The sequence below is a fragment of the Ailuropoda melanoleuca genome, chromosome X (genome assembly GCF_002007445.2).
Source record: "Ailuropoda melanoleuca isolate Jingjing chromosome X, ASM200744v2, whole genome shotgun sequence".
NCBI lineage: Eukaryota > Metazoa > Chordata > Mammalia > Carnivora > Ursidae > Ailuropoda > Ailuropoda melanoleuca.
Window position 1 is genome coordinate 56,656,432 of NC_048238.1, and position 22,472 is coordinate 56,678,903.

A 22,472-nucleotide genomic window follows, 5' to 3' on the forward strand; every position below is an offset into this window, starting at 1 on the left:
GCCAAAAACTGTTGAAAAGGAAAAACAAAGCTGGGGCATCACAATGCCGGATTTTGAGCTGTACTACAAAGCTGTGAATCACAAAGACAGCATGGTACTGGCACAAAAACAGACACATNAGATGCCCTTCAACAGATGACTGGATTAAGAAGATGTGGTCCATATATACAATGGAATATTACTCAGCTATNCTATCAAAAAGAATGATTTCTCAACATTTGCAGCAACATGGACGGCACTGGGAGGAGATAATGCTAAGTGAAATAAGTCAAGCAGAGAAAGACAATTATCATACGGTTTCACTCATTTATGGAACATAAGGAATAGCAGAGAGATCAGTAGGAGAAGGAAGGGAAGAATGAAGGGGGATTAAACAGAAGGGGGAATGAACCATGACAGACTATGGACCCTGAGAAACAAACTGAGGGCTTCAGAGGGGAGGGGGTGGAGGAATGGGATAGGCTGGTGATGGGTAGTAAGGAGGGCACGTATTGCATGGTGCACTGAGTGTTATACGCAACTAATGAATCATCGAACTTTACATCAGAAACCAAAGATGTACTGTATGGTGACTAAGATAATATAATAAAAAAAATTTAAAAAAAGTAATGCACCAGATCAGAATTTTAAAAACCCATATGATCATCTCAATAGATGAGAGAAATCGTTTGACAATCCAACACCGTTCATGATAAAAAAACAATTAAAAACCGGAAATAGAAGGGAACTTCTTCAACTTGATAAACAGCATTATGAAAAAACTGCAACTAACACGATACTAATGGGGAAAGATCAGATGCTTTTCCTCCAAGATTCAGAACAAGAAAAGGATGTTTGCTCTTGCTACTTCAACACTGTACTAGAGGTACTAATCACGGAAATTGGGCAAGAAAAAGAAATAGAAGTAATCCACATTGGAAAGGAAAAAGTAAATTATCTCTAATTGCAAATGATATGATCCTGTAAATGGAAAATCCTTTAAATATCCACTTAAAAACTATTAGGACTAATAAATGAGTTAATATACAAAACTCAATTTTTTAAACATTTACAAAGAACAATCCAAAAATATAATTAAGAAAATTTCATTTCAATACCATCAAAAAGAATAAAACAAGAATAAATTTAACACATGACATTTAAAATGTATACACTAAAAACCACAAAATACTGGTGGAAGAAAATTAAAGACCTAAACAAATGCTAAAACCTCTTATGTTCATGGATCAGACTTAATATTAAGATGGCAATACTTCCTAAAATGAAATACAGACTCAATGTAATCCCTATCAGAATCTTAACCAGAATCCCTATGCTGATTTCTCTGTAGAAATGTACAAGGTGATCCTAAAATTCATATGGAATTGCCAGGGACTCAAAATAGCCAAAACAATCTTGAAGAGGAATAAAGTAGGAGGACTTACTTTCAAAATTTACTTTTAAAGCAACAGTAGTAATCAAGACAGTGTGATACTGGTATAAGGACTGACACAGATCAATGGAATAGAACTAAGAGTCAAGAAATGGGTCTGTATGATCAACTGATTTTCAACAAGGTTGCCAAGACCATTAAATAGGGAAAGAATAGTCTTTTCAAGAAATAGTGCTAGGACAACCGAACAGGCACAGCAAAAGATTTATGTTGGACCTTTATCTCATGCGATATATAAAAATCAATTCAAAATGGATTAAAAGCCTAAATATTAAGAGTTAAAGCTATATAATTTTTGAAGGGAGAGGGAGCATAGGGATGACTCTTCATGAACTTGGATTTGGCAACAATTTTTTAGATATAACACCAAAAGCACAAATAAAAGAAAAAAATAGATCTCCTGTATTCCATCAAAATGAAGAACTTCTGTCTACCAAAGGACACTATCAAGAAAGTGAAAAGACAACCCACAATATAAGAGAAAATATTTGTGAATCATATATCTGATAAGAGCCTGGTATGCAGAAAATGTAAAACAAACCCAGGGGCGCCTGGGTGGCAGAGCGGTTAAGCGTCTGCCTTCGGCTCAGGGCGTGATCCCGGCGTTGTGGGATCGAGCCCCACATCAGGCTCCTCTGCTATGAGCCTGCTTCTTCCTCTCCCACTCCCCCTGCTTGTGTTCCCTCTCTTGCTGGCTGTCTCTATCTCTGTCAAATAAGTAAATAAAATCTTTAAAAAAAAAAAACAAAAAAACAAACCCCAAAAAATTCAACTCAATAACAATACAAATAACTAAATTCAAAAATGGTCAAAGGACCTGAATAAACATTTTTCCAAAGATATACAAGAAGTCAACAAGAACATGAAAAGATCCTCAACATTATTAGTCATTAGAGAAATACAAACCAAAATCACGAGATACCACTTCATGGCCACTAGGATGGCTTTACAGGCAGCCTCATTTTATTATGCTTTATGCCACTTCTCAAGTAACCGTGTGTGTTTTTTGTTTTGTTTCATTTCGTTTTGTTTTGTTTTTACAAACTGAACATTTGTGGCAACCCTGCATTTGCTCACTTTGTGTCTCTCTCACATTTTGGTAATTCTAACAATATTTCAAACTTTTTCATTATTATTATTACATTTGTTATGATGATGATCAGTAAAATCTGACATTACTATTGTAACTATTTTGGGGTGCAATAAATTGCACCCACTAAAGACAGAGAACTTCACCAATAAATGAGTGTATTCTGACTGTACCACCAAGCAGCTAATCCCCACCCCACCCCCATCTCTCCCTCTCTTCAGGCCTATTTCCCAAGACACGACAATATTAAAATTAGGCTGATTAATAACCCTACACTTCACCTCTGGGTGTTCAAGTAAAAGAAAGAGTCGCATGTACCACATTTTAAGTCAAAAGCTAGCAATGATTAAGCTTAATGAGGAAGGCATGTGACAGATGAGATGGGCCTAAAGTTAGGCCTCTTGTGCCAGTTAGCCAAGTTGTAAATGCAAAGGAAAAGTTCTTGAAGGAAATTAAAAGTGTTACTCCAGTGAACACATGAATGATTAAAAAGGCAAAACAGTCCTATTGCTGATATGGAAAGTTTTAGTGGTCTGGACAGAAGATCAAACCAGTCACGACATTTCCTAAGGCAAAGTCTAACCCAGAGCAAGTCCCTAACTCTCTCCAGTTCTATGAAGGCTGAGAGAGGTGAGGAAGTTACAGAAGAAAAGTTTAAAGCAAGCAGACATTGATACATGAGGTGTAAAAAAAGTGGTCTCCGTAACAGAGAAGTGCAAGGTGAAGCAACAGTGCTAATGTAAAAGCTGCAGCAAGTTATCCAGAAGATCTAGCTAAGATAATTAATGAAAGGGGCTATACTAAATAACAGAATTTTCTATGTAGACAAAACAGCCTTCCATTAGAAGATGTCATCTATGACTTTCACAGCTAGAGAGAAGTCAATACCTGGCTTCAAAGCTCAAAGGTCAGGCTGACTCTCTTCTTAAGGGCTAATGCAGCTGGTGACTTTAAGTTGAAGCCAATGTTCATTTACCATTCTGCAAATCCTAGGTGCCTTAAGAATTATGTTAAATCTACCCTCTCTGTGTTCTATAAAGGGAACAAAGGCTGGATGACAGCACATCTGTTTTTGACATGGTTTACCAAATATTTTAAGCCCACTGTTGAGACCTACTGCTCAGAAAAAAGGACTTCTTTCAAAATATTACTGCTCACTGACAATGTACCTCATCACCCAAGAAGTCTGATGGAGGTGTACACAAGATTAATGTTGTCTTCATGTCTAGTAACACGACATCCATTCTGCAGCCCATAGATCAAGGAGTAATTTCAACATTCAAGTTTTATTATTTAAGAAATACATTTTGTAAAGCTATAGCTACCATCAATGGTGACTCCTCTGATGGATCTAGGGAAAGTAAATTGAAAACCTTCTGGAAAGGATTCACCATTCTAGATGCTATTAAGAACATTTGTGATTTGGTCCCCCAGCCCCTTCTCCATCCACTGTCGCCTATGGCATCACTGGCTGCACTGTGACTTTGCTGGTGCATGAGCAAGGAGGAAAGGGGCTGCCCCTCTCCTACCTGGTGAACAACAATGGCTGAGGGTCTGTCCTTAGGACTGGCAGACAGACTGACTCAGGCCAGGCCTCTTGGTGGAGATTACTACTCTGGGAGGAGACACAGGTATGAAGCCCACTAGACAGGGACTGGCAACCTGGAAGGCTGGAGACACAGACTGATTGTGGAATTGTGGCCTGGAGACGTGGATGCAGAGCTCATAATTAGCTGAACTGGTCCATGAACTCCACTCCCTGAAGACTACACAATCTTGGAGAACCATAGAAGGAAAAAGTGCTCTTGGTCCAGCTCAATGACTTCTGAGTGCCCCCTCTTCCCAGAGGGAAGTTCATTCGGCCTCCTCTAGGCACATACCCACAAGGAAGGCTCTTTCTGTAAAGATTATTTCCACTTAAAAATTCTATTGCAATTTTGATTTACTGAAATAGCATTAATGATGAAATAATATCAGGAATATTGGCATCCTTATTCCTTATTAACATTTCCCATGCTAGAACCTGAAACTACCTCCATATTTGTTCATTATGTCTGCAGGGAGAGCTTCATACTTTTCTTAATATAAGTACTTCTAATTCCTTAAAAAAAAAAGAACATTTGTGATTCATGGGAAGAGGTCAAAATACCAACATTAACAGGAGTTTGGAAGAAGTTGAATCCAACCCTCAAGGATGACTTTGAGAGGAGGAAGTAACTGCAGATGTGGTTGAAATAGCAAGAGAACTAGAATTAGAAGTGAAGCCTGAAGACAGGACTGAATTGCTACAACGTCATGATAAAACTTGAACAGATGAGGAGTTGCCTCTTACAGGTGAGCAAAGAAAGTGGATTCTTGAGGTGGAATCTAGTCCTGGTGAAGATGCCGTAAAGATTACTGAAATGACAACAAAAGATTTAGAGTATTATAAAAACTTATTTGATAAAGTAGCAGCAGAGTTTGAGAGGACTGACATGACTCCAATTTTGAAAGAAGTTCTACTATGGGTAAAATGTTATCAAACAGCATTGCGTGCTACACAGAAATCATTTGTGAAAAGAAGGGTCAATCAATGCAGCAAACTTCACTGTTGTCTTATTTTAAGAAATTGCCACAGCCACCTCAATCTTCAGCAACCACCACCCTGATCGGTCAGCGCCATCAACATCATGGCAAAATCCTCCACCAGCAAAAAATTACAACTTGCTAAAAACTCAGATGATGGTTGACATCTTTTAGCAATAAAGTATTTTTTCATTAAGGTATATATATATTTTTAAGATATAATGCTATTGCACACTTAACAGACTATAGTACAGTGTAAATAGAACTTTTATATGCACTGGGAAACCAAAAAAACTAATTCAACTCCCTTTATTGAAGTATTCACATTATTGCAGTGGTCTGGAACCAAACCCACAATACCTCTGAGGTATACCTGTAATAAAACAAAACAAAACAAAACAAAAGAGAAGGTAACTATTGCTAAAGATGTGGAGAAACTGGAACCCTTATACACTGCTTGTGGAAATGTAAAATCATGCAGCCAGTATGGAAAACAGTTTGGTGGTTCCTCAATAAGTTAAAATTACCACATGACCCAATAATCCCATTCCTAAGTATATTTCCAAATGAAGTGAAAACAGATGCTTAAATAAATAAAAACTTGCATACAAGTATTTATCACAGCACTACTCACAACAGTCAGAAGGTGAAAACAACCTAGATATCTATGAATGAATAAATGGATAATCAAAATGTAGGTATTATCCATACAATGGAATATTATTAAATCTTTATGGCCTAATGAATGAAGTACTGACACATGCTACAACATGGAAGAACTCTGAAAGAAGCCAGTCACAGAAGACCACATATGATATGAATCCATTTATATGAAAGTTTCAGAACAGGTCAGTCTGTAGAAACAGAAAGTAGATTGATCAGTGACTGCTTAAGATTTGAAGAGGTGGAAGGCAGGGGTAGGAAGGTAATAGCTAAAGGGTACAGGGTTTCTTTGGTGGTGATTAAAAAAGTTGAAAATTGTGGTGATAGTTGCAGAACTCTATGAAAATACTAAAAACCACTGAATTTTTCACTTAAAATGGATGAACTGCATGATATGTGAATTATTTCAATAAAGCTCTTTATAAGAACAAAAAATCTTATTTCATGTTACAACTACAACTATAAAGACCATGTTTATGTAGATAAGGACAAGAAGAATGTGCAGAAAAATGGATATATTAAAGTTGTATGTCTGGGGAGTATTTTTTCCTTTATTGTTAAAATGTTTATATAATATGTTTAAATGAAGGTTTCAAAAATTATGATACAGAAATGTTTGTAACTCACCTTTATAAATAAGAGGTTTATCTTTATCTTCTGTCTTTTCCCTACTGGCCAATTCAAGAAAATCTTCAATCAAGTCCAGAGATATGAGAGACTGGCTGAAAACAAGGCTAAAAAAATGGATTAGTGTTCATGGATTAGAAGGGTCACATAGTACAGATATTACTTCTTTCCAAATTGACTTACAAATTCAACACAATTCTTTTTTTATTGTTTTTATTACTAATTTATTCATGTTTCTTCAGCCAGTCAGCAAATATTTATTTTTTAACTAATATTTAGAAGCATCTATTATAACGATTGAAAAATATACATGAATTCAACACAATTCTAATCAAAACCACAGTAGGATTTTTGAGAAATTAACAAGCTGATTCTATAAAGTTTTATGAAAATGCTGAGCACACAGGGGAGCCAAAACAACTTTGAAAAAGTTGGAGGCCTAACTCTACATGATTTCAACACTTGAAAAGCTAGAGTAATCAGCACAGTGTAATACTGATTAAGGGACAAGCACAAACTGATGGAACAGAATTTGGGGTCCAGATATAAAGCCACACAATATAGTTAGCTAAATGGTTTTTCACAAAGAAGCAAAGGCAATTCAGTGGAAAAAGGATAATCTTTTCAACAATGGACTTGGCAAAATTCAACATTTATACGCAAAAAAAAATGAACTTTGCCCTAAACCTCACACTTTACAGAAAAAGTAATTCAAAATGGAGTATAACTCTAATTTTAAAATGTAAAACTGTATCTCAGAGTCCATAGTCTCTCATGCTTCATTCCCCCTTCTGATTACCAACTGAGGGCTTCAGAGGGGAGGGGGATGGGGGAATGGGATAGGCTGGTGATGGGTAGTAAGGAGGGCACGTATTGCATGGTGCACTGGGTGTTATACACAACTGATGAATCGTGGAACTTTACATCAAAAACCAGGGATGTACTACTGTATGGTGACTAACATAATATAATAAAAAATATTACTATAAAACAATAAATAAATGTAAAACTGTAAAATGTTTAGAAAAACGCAAGGAAGAAAATCATCATAACTTGGGGTTAGGCAATTCTTAGACTAACACCAAAAGCATGATTTATGGGGGGAAAAAAGTTGATAAAGTGGATTTCATCAAAATTAAAAACTTTTACTGTACAAAAGAAACTATTTAGAGAATATGAGAAATAAGTCTAACTATTAAAAGTATTTGAGTAATTTTAGACTTGTAAACATTCTAAAACACTTTGTTGTTCCATTTCAAATATGACTGCAGATTCCTGATTCTTCATCCCAGTAGTTGTTTAACTCCTGTTTGGAGCCATGAAAACTATTTGTTCACATAAAGTCTTATGTGGTATTAAAATGTAATAATTTCAGGTGTAAAATATAGTGATTCAGCACTTCCATACAACATCTGGTGCTCATCACAAGTGCACTCTTTAATCCCCACCATCTATTTAACAGGAAACTAACATTACACTGTATGTTAACTAACTTGAATTTAAATAAAAACTCTAAATATATATATATATATATATATATATTAGATATAATAAACAAACAAACAATAAAAAGGCGCCTGGGTGGCTCAGTTGGTTAAGCGTCTGACTTTAATTTTGGCTCAGGTCATGATCTCAGGGTCGTGAGATCGAGCCCCAGGTCAAGCTCCACACTGAATGGGGAGTCTGCTTGAGATTCTCTCTTCCTCTCCCTCTGGCCACCTCCCACCCACCCCCCACTCATGCTCTCTCTCTCAAATAAAAAAAAATCTTTTTAAACAAACAAATAAAGCAGGGTGCTTTAGGCCTTGGGGAAGAAGAAGGTAAAAGTGTCACTGGCCCCTCAGCCTCTGCTCTAGCCTTCTTTTCATGGGCTCTGAGAAAGTTTGAAAACCACTGCTCTCATCTATCCCACTGGTGGGAAGTGGACATAATTATACACAGGAAATGAAAAAATCTACAAAGAGAATAAAGGATAAAGGAGTGCTGGAAAATTCTTTCTATGTTTGAAAATTTCCACAAGGAAATGCTGGACAAATAAAAAATAGTGGTAATCACAGTTATGGAAATGCATAGTTTTATAGTCCTAAACACTGATAATATCTATCAGTTGGGCTTATAACCTAAAAAAATCACTATAAGAGTCTAAAAAAAGGCTGTAGATATGTTCAATTTTAAACCGTAAGGAAAACAGCTATAGGGATAAAGTACAAACTAAAGATAAGGATATAATTTCTAAAATTTTGAAGTATTCAACTATAGGTAGACTTCTGAAATGGCAAATGTTCTATCATGGGAGAGGTTAGGAGAACATCTATGATGAACATGATAGAGGAGATTCTTGCACTGGTAAGGAAATGAAAAGATCACTAAAAACCCTTCCACGCTCTTAAAATTTTTGTACAGTACCCAAATAAAAAATTAAATGACCTAACTTGATAGCAGAAAAAAAGCATGAGCACGTCACAGCAATAATCTCTCCTGAACTTTTAGGAACTTTGAATTCAAATACCACTTTCTACTTGCATCTTTCATGGGTGTCTAATAGGCCTCTCAAACTTAACATGGCCAGAGCAGAACTCTTTACTACCTCTAATAAACTTAGTTCTTCCCTACTGTTCTCCATTTTAGTAAGTAACACCGTAATCCACCAACCACGGAGTCTGGAAGCCTGAGAGTCATCTTTGACTACTCTCACATTCTTATTGCCCTGCATTAATGTACCAAATCCTGTTGTTTCTATTCCAAAACATATCCTTTATCTCCAATACTATCACTCCATTCCAGGCCAATATCAACCATTATCTGAACCACTTGTTTCTGTATTAAAAAATTGGCAATATACAACAAAATAAAATTTTAGTGAATACTTACTAAATGCAAGGTATAGTGGCTAATAAATAATAAAACAGCCTGTCTTCAAACAACTCACTATCCAGTGAAAAGACATACAAGTATATTAGAACGTGTTAATAGTAGAGGTATATTAAAAGATGGTATAGAAATATACCATCTACCTCTTCCCAAGAAAATTAAAGGAAGTTTGAAACTTTTTAAGATAAAAGGTTTGTTTTAAGCCTTATGTTAAATGGTTATTAAAAGAATCACAGAAATACTTTTAAAATATTTTACAAACGTATGCTGGGACCTTATAACAACCTAAACAGTTGGTCCAAAACTTAAAAAGTATGTTTTTTTGAATAGTAATTTGAAGGATAAGAACAATAACAAAAACAAAGGAGAAATGATAGAGAATAGTCAAAGAGGTGAAATGAAGTCTGAGAGTTATCCACTAGATATGGGGATTAAAAGGTCACTAAGTGACTTTGGTTGGGGGGGAATCTCAATAAAGTAGGAACCACACTGCATGGATTGAAAAATAATTTTTAAAGATGGTGAAATATAGATATCCACTAGAGGCCTGGCTCAAAGAAGTAAGTTCAAGCTCAAATAAATACCCAGAACGGGAAAACAGCACTGACGAAATAATCAGAATATGTACTCAGAACTAGTGGCTTAGAAGGAAGGTAGCTGTCTATCACGACAATACTAAAGAAATTGTATCTTCAGAAAGGAAGAAAACAAAACAGATTTCTTCAAATAAGTTGTTTAAACAACAGAAAGGTTATAAAAATTTCATTTATATAATAAAAATAGGAGAAACTTACACTTTATCCCCAATTTCCTCTGCCATTCGAAGAATTTCAAAAAGAAGTACCATTTTTCCAGAATGTTCTAAAACCTCAGCATCAGCATCTGTAACAAAATCTTTGTACCAATCTGGAGCTGGGCTGCTTGGATTAGAAGAGGAAGTAGCTTTACCTAAATAAAATAAATGAAACATAAATAAGTAGGCAAATAAGGAAAGAAACTCAAAGATCCAGAGAGAAGGATTAAGAAAGAGACCAAAAGAAATAGGGAGTAGGAGAAGGGGAGGGAAGAGAAGGGAGGAGGGGAGGAGGGGAGAAGGGGGAAGAGGGATAAAGGGGATGAGGAGGAAGGAGGGCACCCTCTTGCAAAAAGAGAAAAAAAAAGACCACCCCAGGAAAGAGAGAGCTTTACTGTGAGGAAAAGACACGAGGTGGGGAGTAGAGTAGAGGGGACAAACTGAACTCTAGGAGAGGGAGAGAAATAGACAGGGAGTGAGACACACACAAACAGGCACATATGAATGCAAAGGAAGAAAAACATTGGCGGGGGGCACACCAAGTAAGAGAATAAGCAAGAGAAAGACCCTGAGAAAGTACAGCCATGAGAAACAGTACGTGGGAGCAGGGGGCATAAAAAACAGAGACCCTAAGAGACAACTGTTCCCCCCCAGGCACTGAGAGAGTATAACTCCCAACACAAACCCCAAGAAACAAGGAGTAGAGAGAAAAAGACCTAGAGAACCAAAGAGAGACAGACAGAGGTAGAGAGAAGAGGGAAGGAAAAGAGACAGACTGACTCAGAGATCAAGAGAGAAAAGATCTGAGGGGCAGGAAATATTTCACGGTCCTAATATAATTCCGGAAAACAAAAAGGGATTGATCCCAGAATGACCACATCATGTTAAATCATTTTGTTATTTTCCCCACAAACTTTGATTATAAAAGGTAAAAAGAAGAAAGTAACACAAAATAATCTATTAAATATCTAAATATAAACAGTTCAATTCAAAATTAGGAACATAAGGTTTACCTGTTTTTGTACCTTCCCTCAATTGCTTTTTAATGCAAAGTATTTTAAATTTTTACATATTTTTGTTATATATATTTTACACATTCACAAAAGTGTACAGAATATATACAGCCATGTTCCCACATCCCATCTTCATTAAATTTTACCATGTGCTAAATCTGCTTCTGATGCAGTTGACACCTAATATGTGACATACCCAATCTCATTCTCTTCTTTTCCTCCAGTCTTTCTGAGAGGTATCTAAAATACTAAATCCTAACACCCTCTCAGTTTAGAGAGTATTAAGCTTTGTGAAATAAGTCAGATTGAGAAAGATAAATACCATATGATTCCACTCATAAATGGAATTTTAAAAAATGAATAAGCAAACAAAAAGCAGGATCAAACCTATAAACACGAGAAAAAACTGATGGTTGCCAGAGGGGAGGGAGTGGGGGTTTGGGCAAAATGGGCGAAGGGGAGAGGGGGATACAGGCCTCCAGTTATGGAATGAGTAAGTCATGGGAATCTAAAAACAATACAAAGCAAAAACAAACGAATAAACAAAATGCAGAATCAGACCTATAAATACAGAGAACAAACTAAGTCATGGGGGAAAAAAGGCACATGATATTGTCAATAAAAGTCAATGATACCGTAATAGTAATGTAACAGGACAGATGGTAGCTACACTTGTAGTGAATATAGCATAATGCATAAACTTGTCAAATTAACTAGGTTGTACACCGGAACTAATGTAATGTTGTGTGTCAATTACGCTAAAAAATGTAAAAGAACAAAATAAAATTTATTACATAACAAAATAAAATCCTAAATTCTGTATTTACTATTTCTGTGTTTTTATATTTTTACTACACATGTATCCCTAAACTGTACACTGCCTTTCATGTTTTCAAACTATATGTAAGCAGTACATACTGGTATCTTTCTATGACTTACTTTTCCACTAAATGTATTTTTCACTTTTTGCTCAAAGTGAGACTTATTCAATCACTTATCTAACTGCTATGTAGAATTCCACTGCACAAATATACCATCATTTATTCTCCTCATAGACATTATAAACATCTCCTCATTATTCTCATAGATATTTAGATTATTTCTAATTCTTGGCTAGTATCAAATGAACACTCAATTTTGTTGTATTTTTCTGGAATATTGTCTACTTCATCTAAGTTTTAAATTTCTTGGCATAAACTTACACTTTTGCTTTTTAAAATTATCACTTTAAACATAGTTATAGTCTTTATCAAATATTTCTATTATCATAGGCCCTTAAGAATCTAATTATGCTGTTTGTGTTGTAGCCGTAATATGTGAGAATCCTGGGTAGAGATGATACATCTCCACACTTACTCTGCATCTGTTTCTGCCAGGTGCTCCAGGGAATCAACAACCCAAGATTACTTGTGAGGTACTGCAGCTTGAGTTTTGTATTTATGTATTTATTTTATTTTTAAAAGATCTATTTATTTATTAGAGAGAGAGAAAGAGAGAGGGAGAGAGAGCACAAGCATGGGGGAGGGGGCAAAGTGAAGGGGAGGAAGAGAAATCTCCAGCAGACTCCCTGCTGAGGGAAGGGAGCCACACAACAGGGCTTGATCCCACAACCCTGAGATCATAACCTGAGATGAAATCAAGAGTTGGTCGTTCAATTGACTGAGCCACCCAGGCACCCCATCAGCTTGAGATTTTTAGACTAAGTAATGTAAATTCAGATCATAACCTATGTAAGCTCATGATTATCAACCCAAGGAAACTATTTTTCTCAACCCAGAGACCAGGGTGAAACAGATAAGCTTCCTTGACATCTCCCTGGATGTATGGGCAAATTTTTTTCCATCCTATTCTTCAATGGACTACATACCCTTTGAAGAGATTCAGCTTTAATCTGGGTTCAAAGAACGCTCCACATTATACAGGGCTCAAGGCCTTGTATCCTATCTATCCCTGGGTTGGTAAAAACCAAGACTAGCATATTCTTAAGGCTTCCACAGCATTCTTGAAATTACTGTTTTAATTATCAGTCTCTTCTTTGTGTCTGGGTCCTGGTGATTTCTATTATTTATAGAGAGCTCATTATGTATTGATATGCAAATCACATTGAACTACTGTCTAAACATGTCACATATTTGCAAGAATCCATACCTTTCCTTGAATGTCTTATATTATTTTCTCCCCTTCTTTGCCTGGAAAACTTCTTTTTATGCTTCACTATCCTTCAAGAATCAACTGAAATTTCATCTTAGGAAGTCTCATTTTCAAGGCTGGCCTTAGGCTGTTGTCTGGGCACTTGAATGATACACAGTTCCTTGTACTAATATAAAACTTTCCCTGATAAGAATGGCTCACTGTGCCTAGATCAGTTTGTACAATGTGGTTTGTTCTGAACATCCGTTTTCTTTCTGGGAGTCTGAGATTTGGTAAGAGCCAGGCAGCAGTGTGTTTAAAACACATAAAAAGAAACTTAGGTACTTGGTCTCTAATGAGCTTCTTTGGTAGATGACACTTCATATATATTATCATAACCTATTTGAGAAATTAGTACTTCTTGGGTAACTCCATTGGGAGAAGACTCTTAGAAGGTTATGCCTGGTTTCTGCTGGACTCTGCCCCATCTGTTTTTTCCCTTTGCTGATTTTGCTTTGTACCCTTTCATTGTAATAAATCATAGACCTGAATATGACTATGCTAAGTCTTATGAATCACTGAACCTGAGGGTGGTCTTGGGGGCCCCTGACAAAGCTTATCAAGCCAATGTTAACTAAACTCCTTTTTATAACCGGCAAATAACAAATGCCTTTAGGGAATTCTACAGTTCCACATATTGCACATAACTTCAGTAATGGTTACCCATTTATAATAAAGGTATTTTAACTAAAGTGAAAATGTTAGCAATAAAAAAATGCTAGCAGAAAGTTAGTAAAAATGTGGCAGCTAGGTAAGAAATCTCAAAGCTTAGGATAGGTGATAATTTCTGTGCAAAAGATTCCATTCTAATTTTGATCCTACTGGATATAATCAAAATACTTTACAGTAATGTCTAAAAAAATAAAAACGTGGGGCGCCTGGGTGGCTCAGTCATTAAACATCTGCCTTCGGCTCAGGGCGTGATCCTGGCTTTCTGGGATCGAGCCCTACATCAGGCTCCTCCGCTGGGAGCCTGCTTCTTCCTCTCCCACTCCCCCTGCTTGTGTTCCCTCTCCCGCTGGCTGTCTCTCTCTGTCAAAAAAATAAATAAAATCTTTAAAAAAATAAAAAAATAAAAACTGTACCAGAAAAATAAGGGCTGCTTGAGCTAATAAATATCTTGAATATGTAATTAAAACTTACGAACCGGTTTCATGTTGAATATTCTTACTTCAACATCTACATGGATTAACTATTACTTCTGTTATAACTTTCTCCTTATATACATGACAAAAAACAGCAAATTAATCAATCAAAGCCACTCCTTAATATCTACTCTGGATATCATAAAATTCTTACAAGGTAAGGCACAAAAGAAATACAAACAAATAAAAACAAACAACTTTAACCCTAATTTCTTGAAGCACATTTTTCTTTTTTTTTTGTCTTTTTTTTTTAAGGAGTGTGTCTCATCTGGAAACTGAAGGTGTTTTTGTTGTTTTTTTTTTTTTTAAGATTTTATTTATTTATTTGACAGAGAGAGATGGCCAGCGAGAGAGGGAACACAAGCAGGGGGTGGGAGAGGAAGAAGGCAGGCTCCCAGCGGAGGAGCCTGATGTGGGGCTCGATCCCAGAACGCCAGGATCACGCCCTGAGCCGAAGGCAGATGTTTAATGACTGTGCCACCCAGGTGCCCCTTGAAGGACATTTTTCTAAATATGTATTTAACTACCATATTTGCATCAGGATACACTGCAGTTTTATAAAGAAAAGTAGCCATATCATTAAAGTATTATGTATCTATATAGTACTAGTAGTAGAATGTTAAGCTCCAGGAGTGCATTTTGTTGACTGATATAACCCAAGCTTCTACAGCAGTGCCTAGACCATATATATTAAGCACTCAAATAAATATTTGTTGAATGAATAAACGTGGTATATTAGTGCTAATATTATGGTCCTATATCATGTACAAGGATTCTGTCACAAAAGTTTATGTCCATATAATAAATTACATACATTTTAAAGTGTAAATGCTCACCAATAAAGCTTAATCTAAAAACAGCAAACTAATAAATACTTTGTTTTGTTAATTTAAATTCAATTAACATACAGTATATTATTAGTTTCAGGGGCAGAGTTCAGTGATTCATCAATCTTATACAATACCCAGTGCTCATTACATCACGTGCCCTCCTCAATGTCCATCACCCAGTTACCCCATCCATCCCCTAACCCCCCTCCCCTCCAGCAATCCTCAGTTTGTTTCCTATGATTAAAAGTCTCTTATGGTTTCTCTCCCTCTCTGATTTTGTCTTGTTTTAGTTTTCCCTCCCCTTCCCCTATGATCCTTGGTTTCAATCTTAAATTCCACATATGAGTGAGATCATATGATAATTGTCTTTTTCTGGTTGACTTGTTTCTCTTAGCATAATACCTTCTAGTTCCATCCACGTTGTTGCACATGGCAAGATTTCTCTTTTTTTGATAGCTGAGTAGTATTCCATTGTCACACATTTTCTTTATCCATTCACGTGTCAGTGGACATCTGGGCTCTTTCCATAGTTTGGCTATTGTGGACATTGCTGCTATAAACATTGGGATGCGGGTGCCCTTTCAGATCACTATATTTGTATCTTTGGGGTAAATACCTAGTATTTACTGTCCTGGAGGACAGTTTTTTTTAAATGAGGAAATGAGTATATAAACTCCTTCAAAGTATTCAATTTACAGCAATTGCACTTGTATGGTGACTAACATAATATAATAAAAATATTATAATAAAAAATATTAATAATTAAATAAATAAAAACTGTCCTAATAAAATACTAAAACACAGAAATACGGATACTGTTACGGTTAACTTAAAATATTTATTCAAGATGTTGCTTCTGTAAACATTGAGAAAGCTACTGTAAAAAGAATTAAATAGCAACTTTGAAGTAAAAATGAAATATGCAGTGAAAATATTATTAAAGCTCAATTATACCCATCTACTTATTTAGTATCTATTTCAAATTCCAAATACAACATTTTGGCCCTTTAATCCTTTTTATTCAGGTTTTCTTACATTTCCTATAAGAAAATAATTGTTTTTAAAAAGTTACACAGTACCAGCTACATATGTCCACGTACTATGATCTACTCAGCCGTATTTGGAGTTAATCTAGATCTAAAAGACAAAAATAAGGGCGCCTGGGTGGCACAGCGGTTAAGCGTCTGCCTTCGCCTCAGGGTGTGATCCTGGCGTTATGGGATCGAGCCCCACATCAGGCTCCTCCACTATGAGCCTGCTTCTTCCTCTCCCACTCCCCCTGCTTGTGTTCCCTCTCTCGCTGGCTGTCTCTATCTCTGTCAAATAAATAAATAAAATCTTTTTTAAAAAAATAAATAAAATAAAAGACAAAAATAGATTTTTATCATCATTTGTTGTGGAAAATATTTCTGACAGGCTATACATGTACACAGCTGAAGAAAATATAAAATACATCTATATATGAATGATTTCCATTTGACTGCACACACCTAAAACTTTGTCATTTGGAACCCACAGCCTTCCCTATCTGCTTTTAAGTTCACAACATGTAGCCACCTACCTGCTCTCTGCCCCAATTCTTTCCAAACATTTTCACCTTATGACATATGTGAAAAACAATAATGCTTACATAACACACCAGGAGAAAATGGAAGAGGCTACTCATTTCTGAAGGTAACCCAGCTACCTCAGACCCCACTTGTACTTCTAAGTGATGAAGGGATCAAGACCTCAGCGCACTTTTATTTAACCCATTTACAGCAAAATCTGACATACCAGTTAGTCTACTCTCCCTGTTCTCCTAACCAAAAGTTACAAAAAAAATTTCAACAAGAATATTTTAAGAAAACCATTCCCAGGAACACATAAATTTTAAGCTATTTCTATTTTCAATTCAGAGATGACTGAGGAGAAATTTAAGTGAAAAGTCAGACTGGGAGAGCAGGGAGGGAGATAACAGAAGCTTCCTATTAACTTAAACTAGAATCACTCCTTTACTCTTCTTAGAAAAGTACTCTTTATATCTAATTGGAAGATTAACACTGATAATAAATTGCCTTTATGGGACAACAGCAGAGAAGAACAAGGAAGAAAATTTGGTAGTTTAATTTTTACTATCCCCCTGGTTTCTAAGACAAGTAAGCCAAGGTCTGTGGTTAGGCTGCTATCTGCCTATTCCAATAAGGTAGTGAAGAGAGAAATGTTTTATATTTTTTTTTTATTTTTTAAAGATTTTATTTTAGGGGCGCCTGGGTGGCACAGCGGTTGGGCGTCTGCCTTCAGCTCAGGGCGTGATCCTGGCGTTCCGGGATCGAGCCCCACATCGGGCTCCTCTGCTGTGGGCCTGCTTCTTCCTCTCCCACTACCCCTGCTTGTGTTCCCTCTCTCACTGGCTGTCTCTATTTCTGTCCAATAAATAAAAAAAAAAAATAAATAAAGATTTTATTTTAATTCCAGTTAGTTAACATACAGTGTAGTATCACTTTCAGGTGTACAATATAGTGATTCGACACTTTCATACAACATCCAGTGCTCATCATAAGTGTTTTCCTCAATCCCCATCACCTATTTAACCCATTCTCCCATCCATCGCCCCTCTGGTAACCATCACTTTGTTCTCTACAGTTAAGAGTCTGTTTCCTGGTTTGCCTCTCCCTTTTTGTCCCTTTACTGTTACAATCTGTTTCTTAAATTCCAAATATAAGTGAAATCATCGGGTATTTATCATTCTTAGACTGACTTATTTTGCTTAGTATAGTATTCTCTAGTTCTATCCATGTCATTTCAAAAGTCAAGATTTCATTCTTTTTGATGGTTGAGTAATATTCCATTGTAATTATATACCACCTCTTCTTTATCCATTTGTCTATAGATGGACACGAGGGCTTGTTCCATAATTTAGCTATTACTGGTAATTGCTGTTGTACACATGCAGGTGCATATATCCTTTTGAATTAATTTGTCTTTTATGGGTAAAAACCCAGTAGTGCAATTACAGGATCATAGAGTAGTTCTATTTTTAACTTTTTGAGGAATCTTCATACTGTTTTCCAGAGTGGCTGCACCAGTTTGCATTCCCACCAACACCACAAAAGTGTTCCTTTTTTCCCATATTCTCATCAGCGTCTGTTGTTTGTATTGTTGATCATTTTAGCCACTGTGACAGGTGTGAGGTGGTATCTCATTGTAGTTTTGATTTCCATTTCCCTGATAAATGGCCTCTGTTGGACATCTGTATGTCTCCTTTGGAAAAATGTCTATTCATGTTGGTTGCGCATTTTTACGTTGATTGTTCATTTTGGGGGTGTTGAGGTTTAGAGGTTCTTTATATATTCCAGATACTAACCCTTTATCAGACACGTAATCTGCAAATATCTTCTCCCATTCCGAAGGCTGCCTTTTAGTTTTGTCGGTTGTTACCTTCACTGTGCAGAAGCTGTTTATTTTGATGGAAGTCCCAATGGTTTATTTTTGCTTTTACTTCCCTTGCCTCAGGAGACATATCTAGAAACAACTTGCTACAGCCGATGTCAGAGATATTACTGCCTGTGTTCTTTTCTAGGATTTTTATGGTTTCAGTTCTCACAGTTATGTCTTTAATTCATTCTGAATTTTTATTTGTGTATGGTATAATAAAGTGGTCCTATTTCATTCTTCTGCATGTTGCTGTCAAGTTTTCACAACACCATTTGTTGAAGAAACATTATTTCTCCCATTAGATATTCTTTCCTGCTTTGTCAAAGACTGTCTATAGGATTGTAGGTTCATTTCTGGGTTTTCAATTCTGTTCCATTAATCTACGTATTTTTGTACCACACCATACTATTTTGATTAATACAGCTGTATAATATACCTTGAAGACAGAAATTGTGATGCCTCCACCTTTTGTTTCTTTTTCAAGGTTGCTTTGGCTACTTGAGGTTATTTGGTGGTTCCATACAAATCTTAGGATTGTTTGTTCTAGCTCTGTGAAAAATGCTCTTGGTATTTTGATAGGGATAGCATTAAATATGTAGATTGCTTTAGGTAGCATAGACATTTTGACAATGTTTGTTCCTCCAATCCATGAGCATGGAATGTCTTCCTGTTTCTTTGTGTCCTCTTCAATTTCTTTCATCAGTGTTTTATACTTCCCAGTGTACAGATCTTTCCCCTTCGTGGCTGAGTTTATCCCTACCTATCTTCTTACTTTTGGTAAAATTGTAAATGAGACTGATTCCTTAATTTCTGTTTATACTGCTTCATTATTGGTGTATAGAAATCCAAAAGATTTCTCTACATTCATTTTGTATCCTGCCTCTTTACTGAATTCATGTATCAGTTCTAGCAGCTTTTTTGGTGGAGTCTTTTGGGTTTTCTATATAGATTATCTTGTCATCTGCAAATAGTGAAAGTTTTACTTCTTCCTTGCCAGTCTGGATGTCTTTTCTTTCTTTTTGTTGTCTGACTGCTGTGAGTAGGACTTCCAGCACTATGTTAAACAACAGTGGTGAGAATAGACATCCCTGTCTTGCTACAGACCACAGAGAAAAAGCTCTCAAGTTTCCCCAACTGGGCATGATATTAGCTGTGAGTTTTTCATATATGGCCTTTATGATGATGAGGTATGCTCCCTCTAAACCTACATTGTTGAGGGTTTTTATCATGAATGGATGCTGTACTATGTAAAAGCTTTTTCAGCATCTACTGAAATGATTTTATGGTTCTTCTCCTTCTTTTATTAATGTAGTATATCACATTGATTGATCTGTGAATGCTGAACCACCCTTGCAACCCAGTAATAAGTCTCACGTGATCACTATGAATGATTTTATAAAACGTGTTGTTGAGTTTCATTTGCTAGAGTTTTACTGAGAATTTTGCATCTATGTGCATCTATATTATTAGCTTATAGTTCTCTTTTTTAGGGGACTTTTTATCTGGTTTTGCTATCAGGGTAATGCTGTCCTCATAAAATGAACTGGGAAGTTTTCCTTCCTTTTCTATATTTTGGAGTAGTCTGAGAGGAATAGATATTAGCTCTTCTGTAAATGTTTGGTAGAATTCCCCTGGGAAGCCATTTGTTCCTGGACTTCTGTTTGTTTGACGTTTTTTGATTTCTGGTTCAATTTCATTGCAAGTTATCAATCTGTTCCAATTTTCTATTTGCTCCTATTTCAGTTTGGTATTTTACATGCTTCTAAGAATGTATCCATTTCTTCTAGTTGTCCAATTTGTTAGCATATAGTTTTTCATAATATTGTCTTCTTTGTATTTCTGTTGTCTTTGTTGTGATCTCTCCTCTCTCGTTAGTGAAATCTATTTATTTGGGTCCTTTCTCTTTTCTTTTTGATAAGTCTGGCTAGGGATTTATCAATTTTATTAATTTTTTTCAAAGAATCAGCTCTTGGTTTCATTGATCTGTTCTAATGTTTTTTTCAGTTTGTATTTCATTTATTTGCTCTAATCTTTATTACTTCCCTTCTTCTCTTCATTTGTTGTTCTTTTTCTAGCTCCTTTAGGTGTAAGGGTAGGTTTGTGTGTTTTTGAGATTTTTCTTGTTTCCTAAGAAAGGCCTGTGTTGCTATATACTCCCTCTTAGCACCACCTTCGCTGCATCCTAAAATTTCTGAACAGTCATGTTTTCATTTTCATCTGTTTCCATGTATTTTTTAAATTATTCCTTAATTTACTGGTCAATCCATTCATTCTTTAGTAGCATGTTCTTTAACCTCCATGTATTTGTGTTCATCCCAAATTTTTTCTTGTGTTTGACTTCAAGTTTCATAGCACTGTGGTCAGAAAATATGTATGGTGTGATCTCAATTTTCGTACTTGTGGAGGCCTGATTTGTGACCTAGAATGTGATCTCTTCTGGAGAAAATTCCATGCGCACTAGAAAGGAATGTGTATTCTCCTCTGTTAGGATGAAATGTTCTGAATATATCTGTTAAGTATATCTAGTACAGGGTACCATTGAAAGCCATTGTTTCCTTGCTGATTTTAGGTGGGGTTTAATGTCACCTACTATTATTGTATTACTATCAATGAATTCCTTTACATTTGTTATTAATAGTTTTACATATTTGGGTTCTTCCAAGTTGGGGGCATAAATATTTACAATTCTTAGATATTCTTGTTGGATAGACCCCTTTATTACGATATAGTGAGCTTCTTCATCTCCTATTAGTCTTTGGTTAAAACCTAGTTTGTCTGGGGGCGCCTGGGTGGCACAGCGGTTAAGCGTCTGCCTTCGGCTCAGGGCGTGATCCCGGCGTTATGGGATCGCCCCACATCAGGCTCTTCCTCTATGAGCCTGCTTTCTTCCTTTCCCACTCCCCCTGCTTGTGTCCCCTCTCTCGCTGGCTGTCTCTATCTCTGTCAAATAAAGAAATTAAAAAAATCTTAAAAAAAAAAAAACAAACCTAGTTTGTCTGATACAAGTATGGCTACTCTGACTTTCTTTTGACATCCATTTGTGAGATAAATGTTTCTCCATCACCTCACTTTCAATCTGAAGGTGTCTTTAGGTCTAAAACGGTTCTCTTGTAGTCAGCATATAGATGGGTCTTGTTTTTGTATCCATTCTGACATCCTATGTCTTTTAACTAGAGCATTTTAGTCCATTTACATTCAGAATGATTATTGATAGATACGTATTTAGTGCCATTGTATTACTTGTTTTGTTGTTGTTTCTGGAGATTTTTTCTGTTCCTTTCTGGACTTTGTCGCTTCTGGTCTTTCTTTCCCACTTAAAGAGTCCCCTTTAATATTTCTTGCAGGGCTAGTTTAGTGGTCATGAACTCCTTTCGTTTCTGTCTGTCTGGGAAACTCTTTATCTCTCCTTCTATTTATTCTGAATCACAGCTTTGTTGGTAACGTATTCTTGGTTGCATATTTTTCCCTTTCAGCACTTTGAATATATCGTGCCACTCTCTTCTGGCTTGCCACATTTCTGTTGCAAAATCTCCAGCTAGCCTTATGGATTATCCCTTTTAAGTTAAGGACTTCTTTCATCCTGATTTTTTAAAAGATATTTTTCTTTATCACTATATTTTACAAATTTAATTAGAAAATATCTTGGTGTTGGCCTGTTTTTGTTGATTTTGATGGGAGTTTTCTGTGCCACCTGGATCTGGATGTGTGTTTCTCTCCCCAGAGTAAGGAAGTTCTCAGCTATTTTTCTTCCAAGCACACTTTCTGTCACCTGTTCTCTTGAAAACAGAAATTAGTTCAGGTGCAGGCCTAAAACCACCAAAGCTTCTTTGAATCCA

The 22,472-nt window shown here is 36.1% G+C and overlaps 1 protein-coding gene across 8 annotated transcripts in view; it reads right to left on the reverse strand.

Moving 5' to 3' along the window:
- ATRX (ATRX chromatin remodeler) overlaps positions 1–22,472 on the reverse strand; it is a 310,799-nt gene that overhangs the window by 64,407 nt on the left and 223,920 nt on the right. For all 8 annotated transcript variants that reach the window (XM_034649523.1, XM_019809464.2, XM_019809463.2 and 5 more), the window contains 2 exons: positions 10,043–10,196; positions 6,378–6,484 (listed from right to left, as the gene is read on the reverse strand). In XM_034649523.1, coding sequence (XP_034505414.1) covers positions 6,378–6,484; positions 10,043–10,196 — 261 coding nt within the window. The remainder of the gene's footprint in view (positions 1–6,377; positions 6,485–10,042; positions 10,197–22,472) is intronic.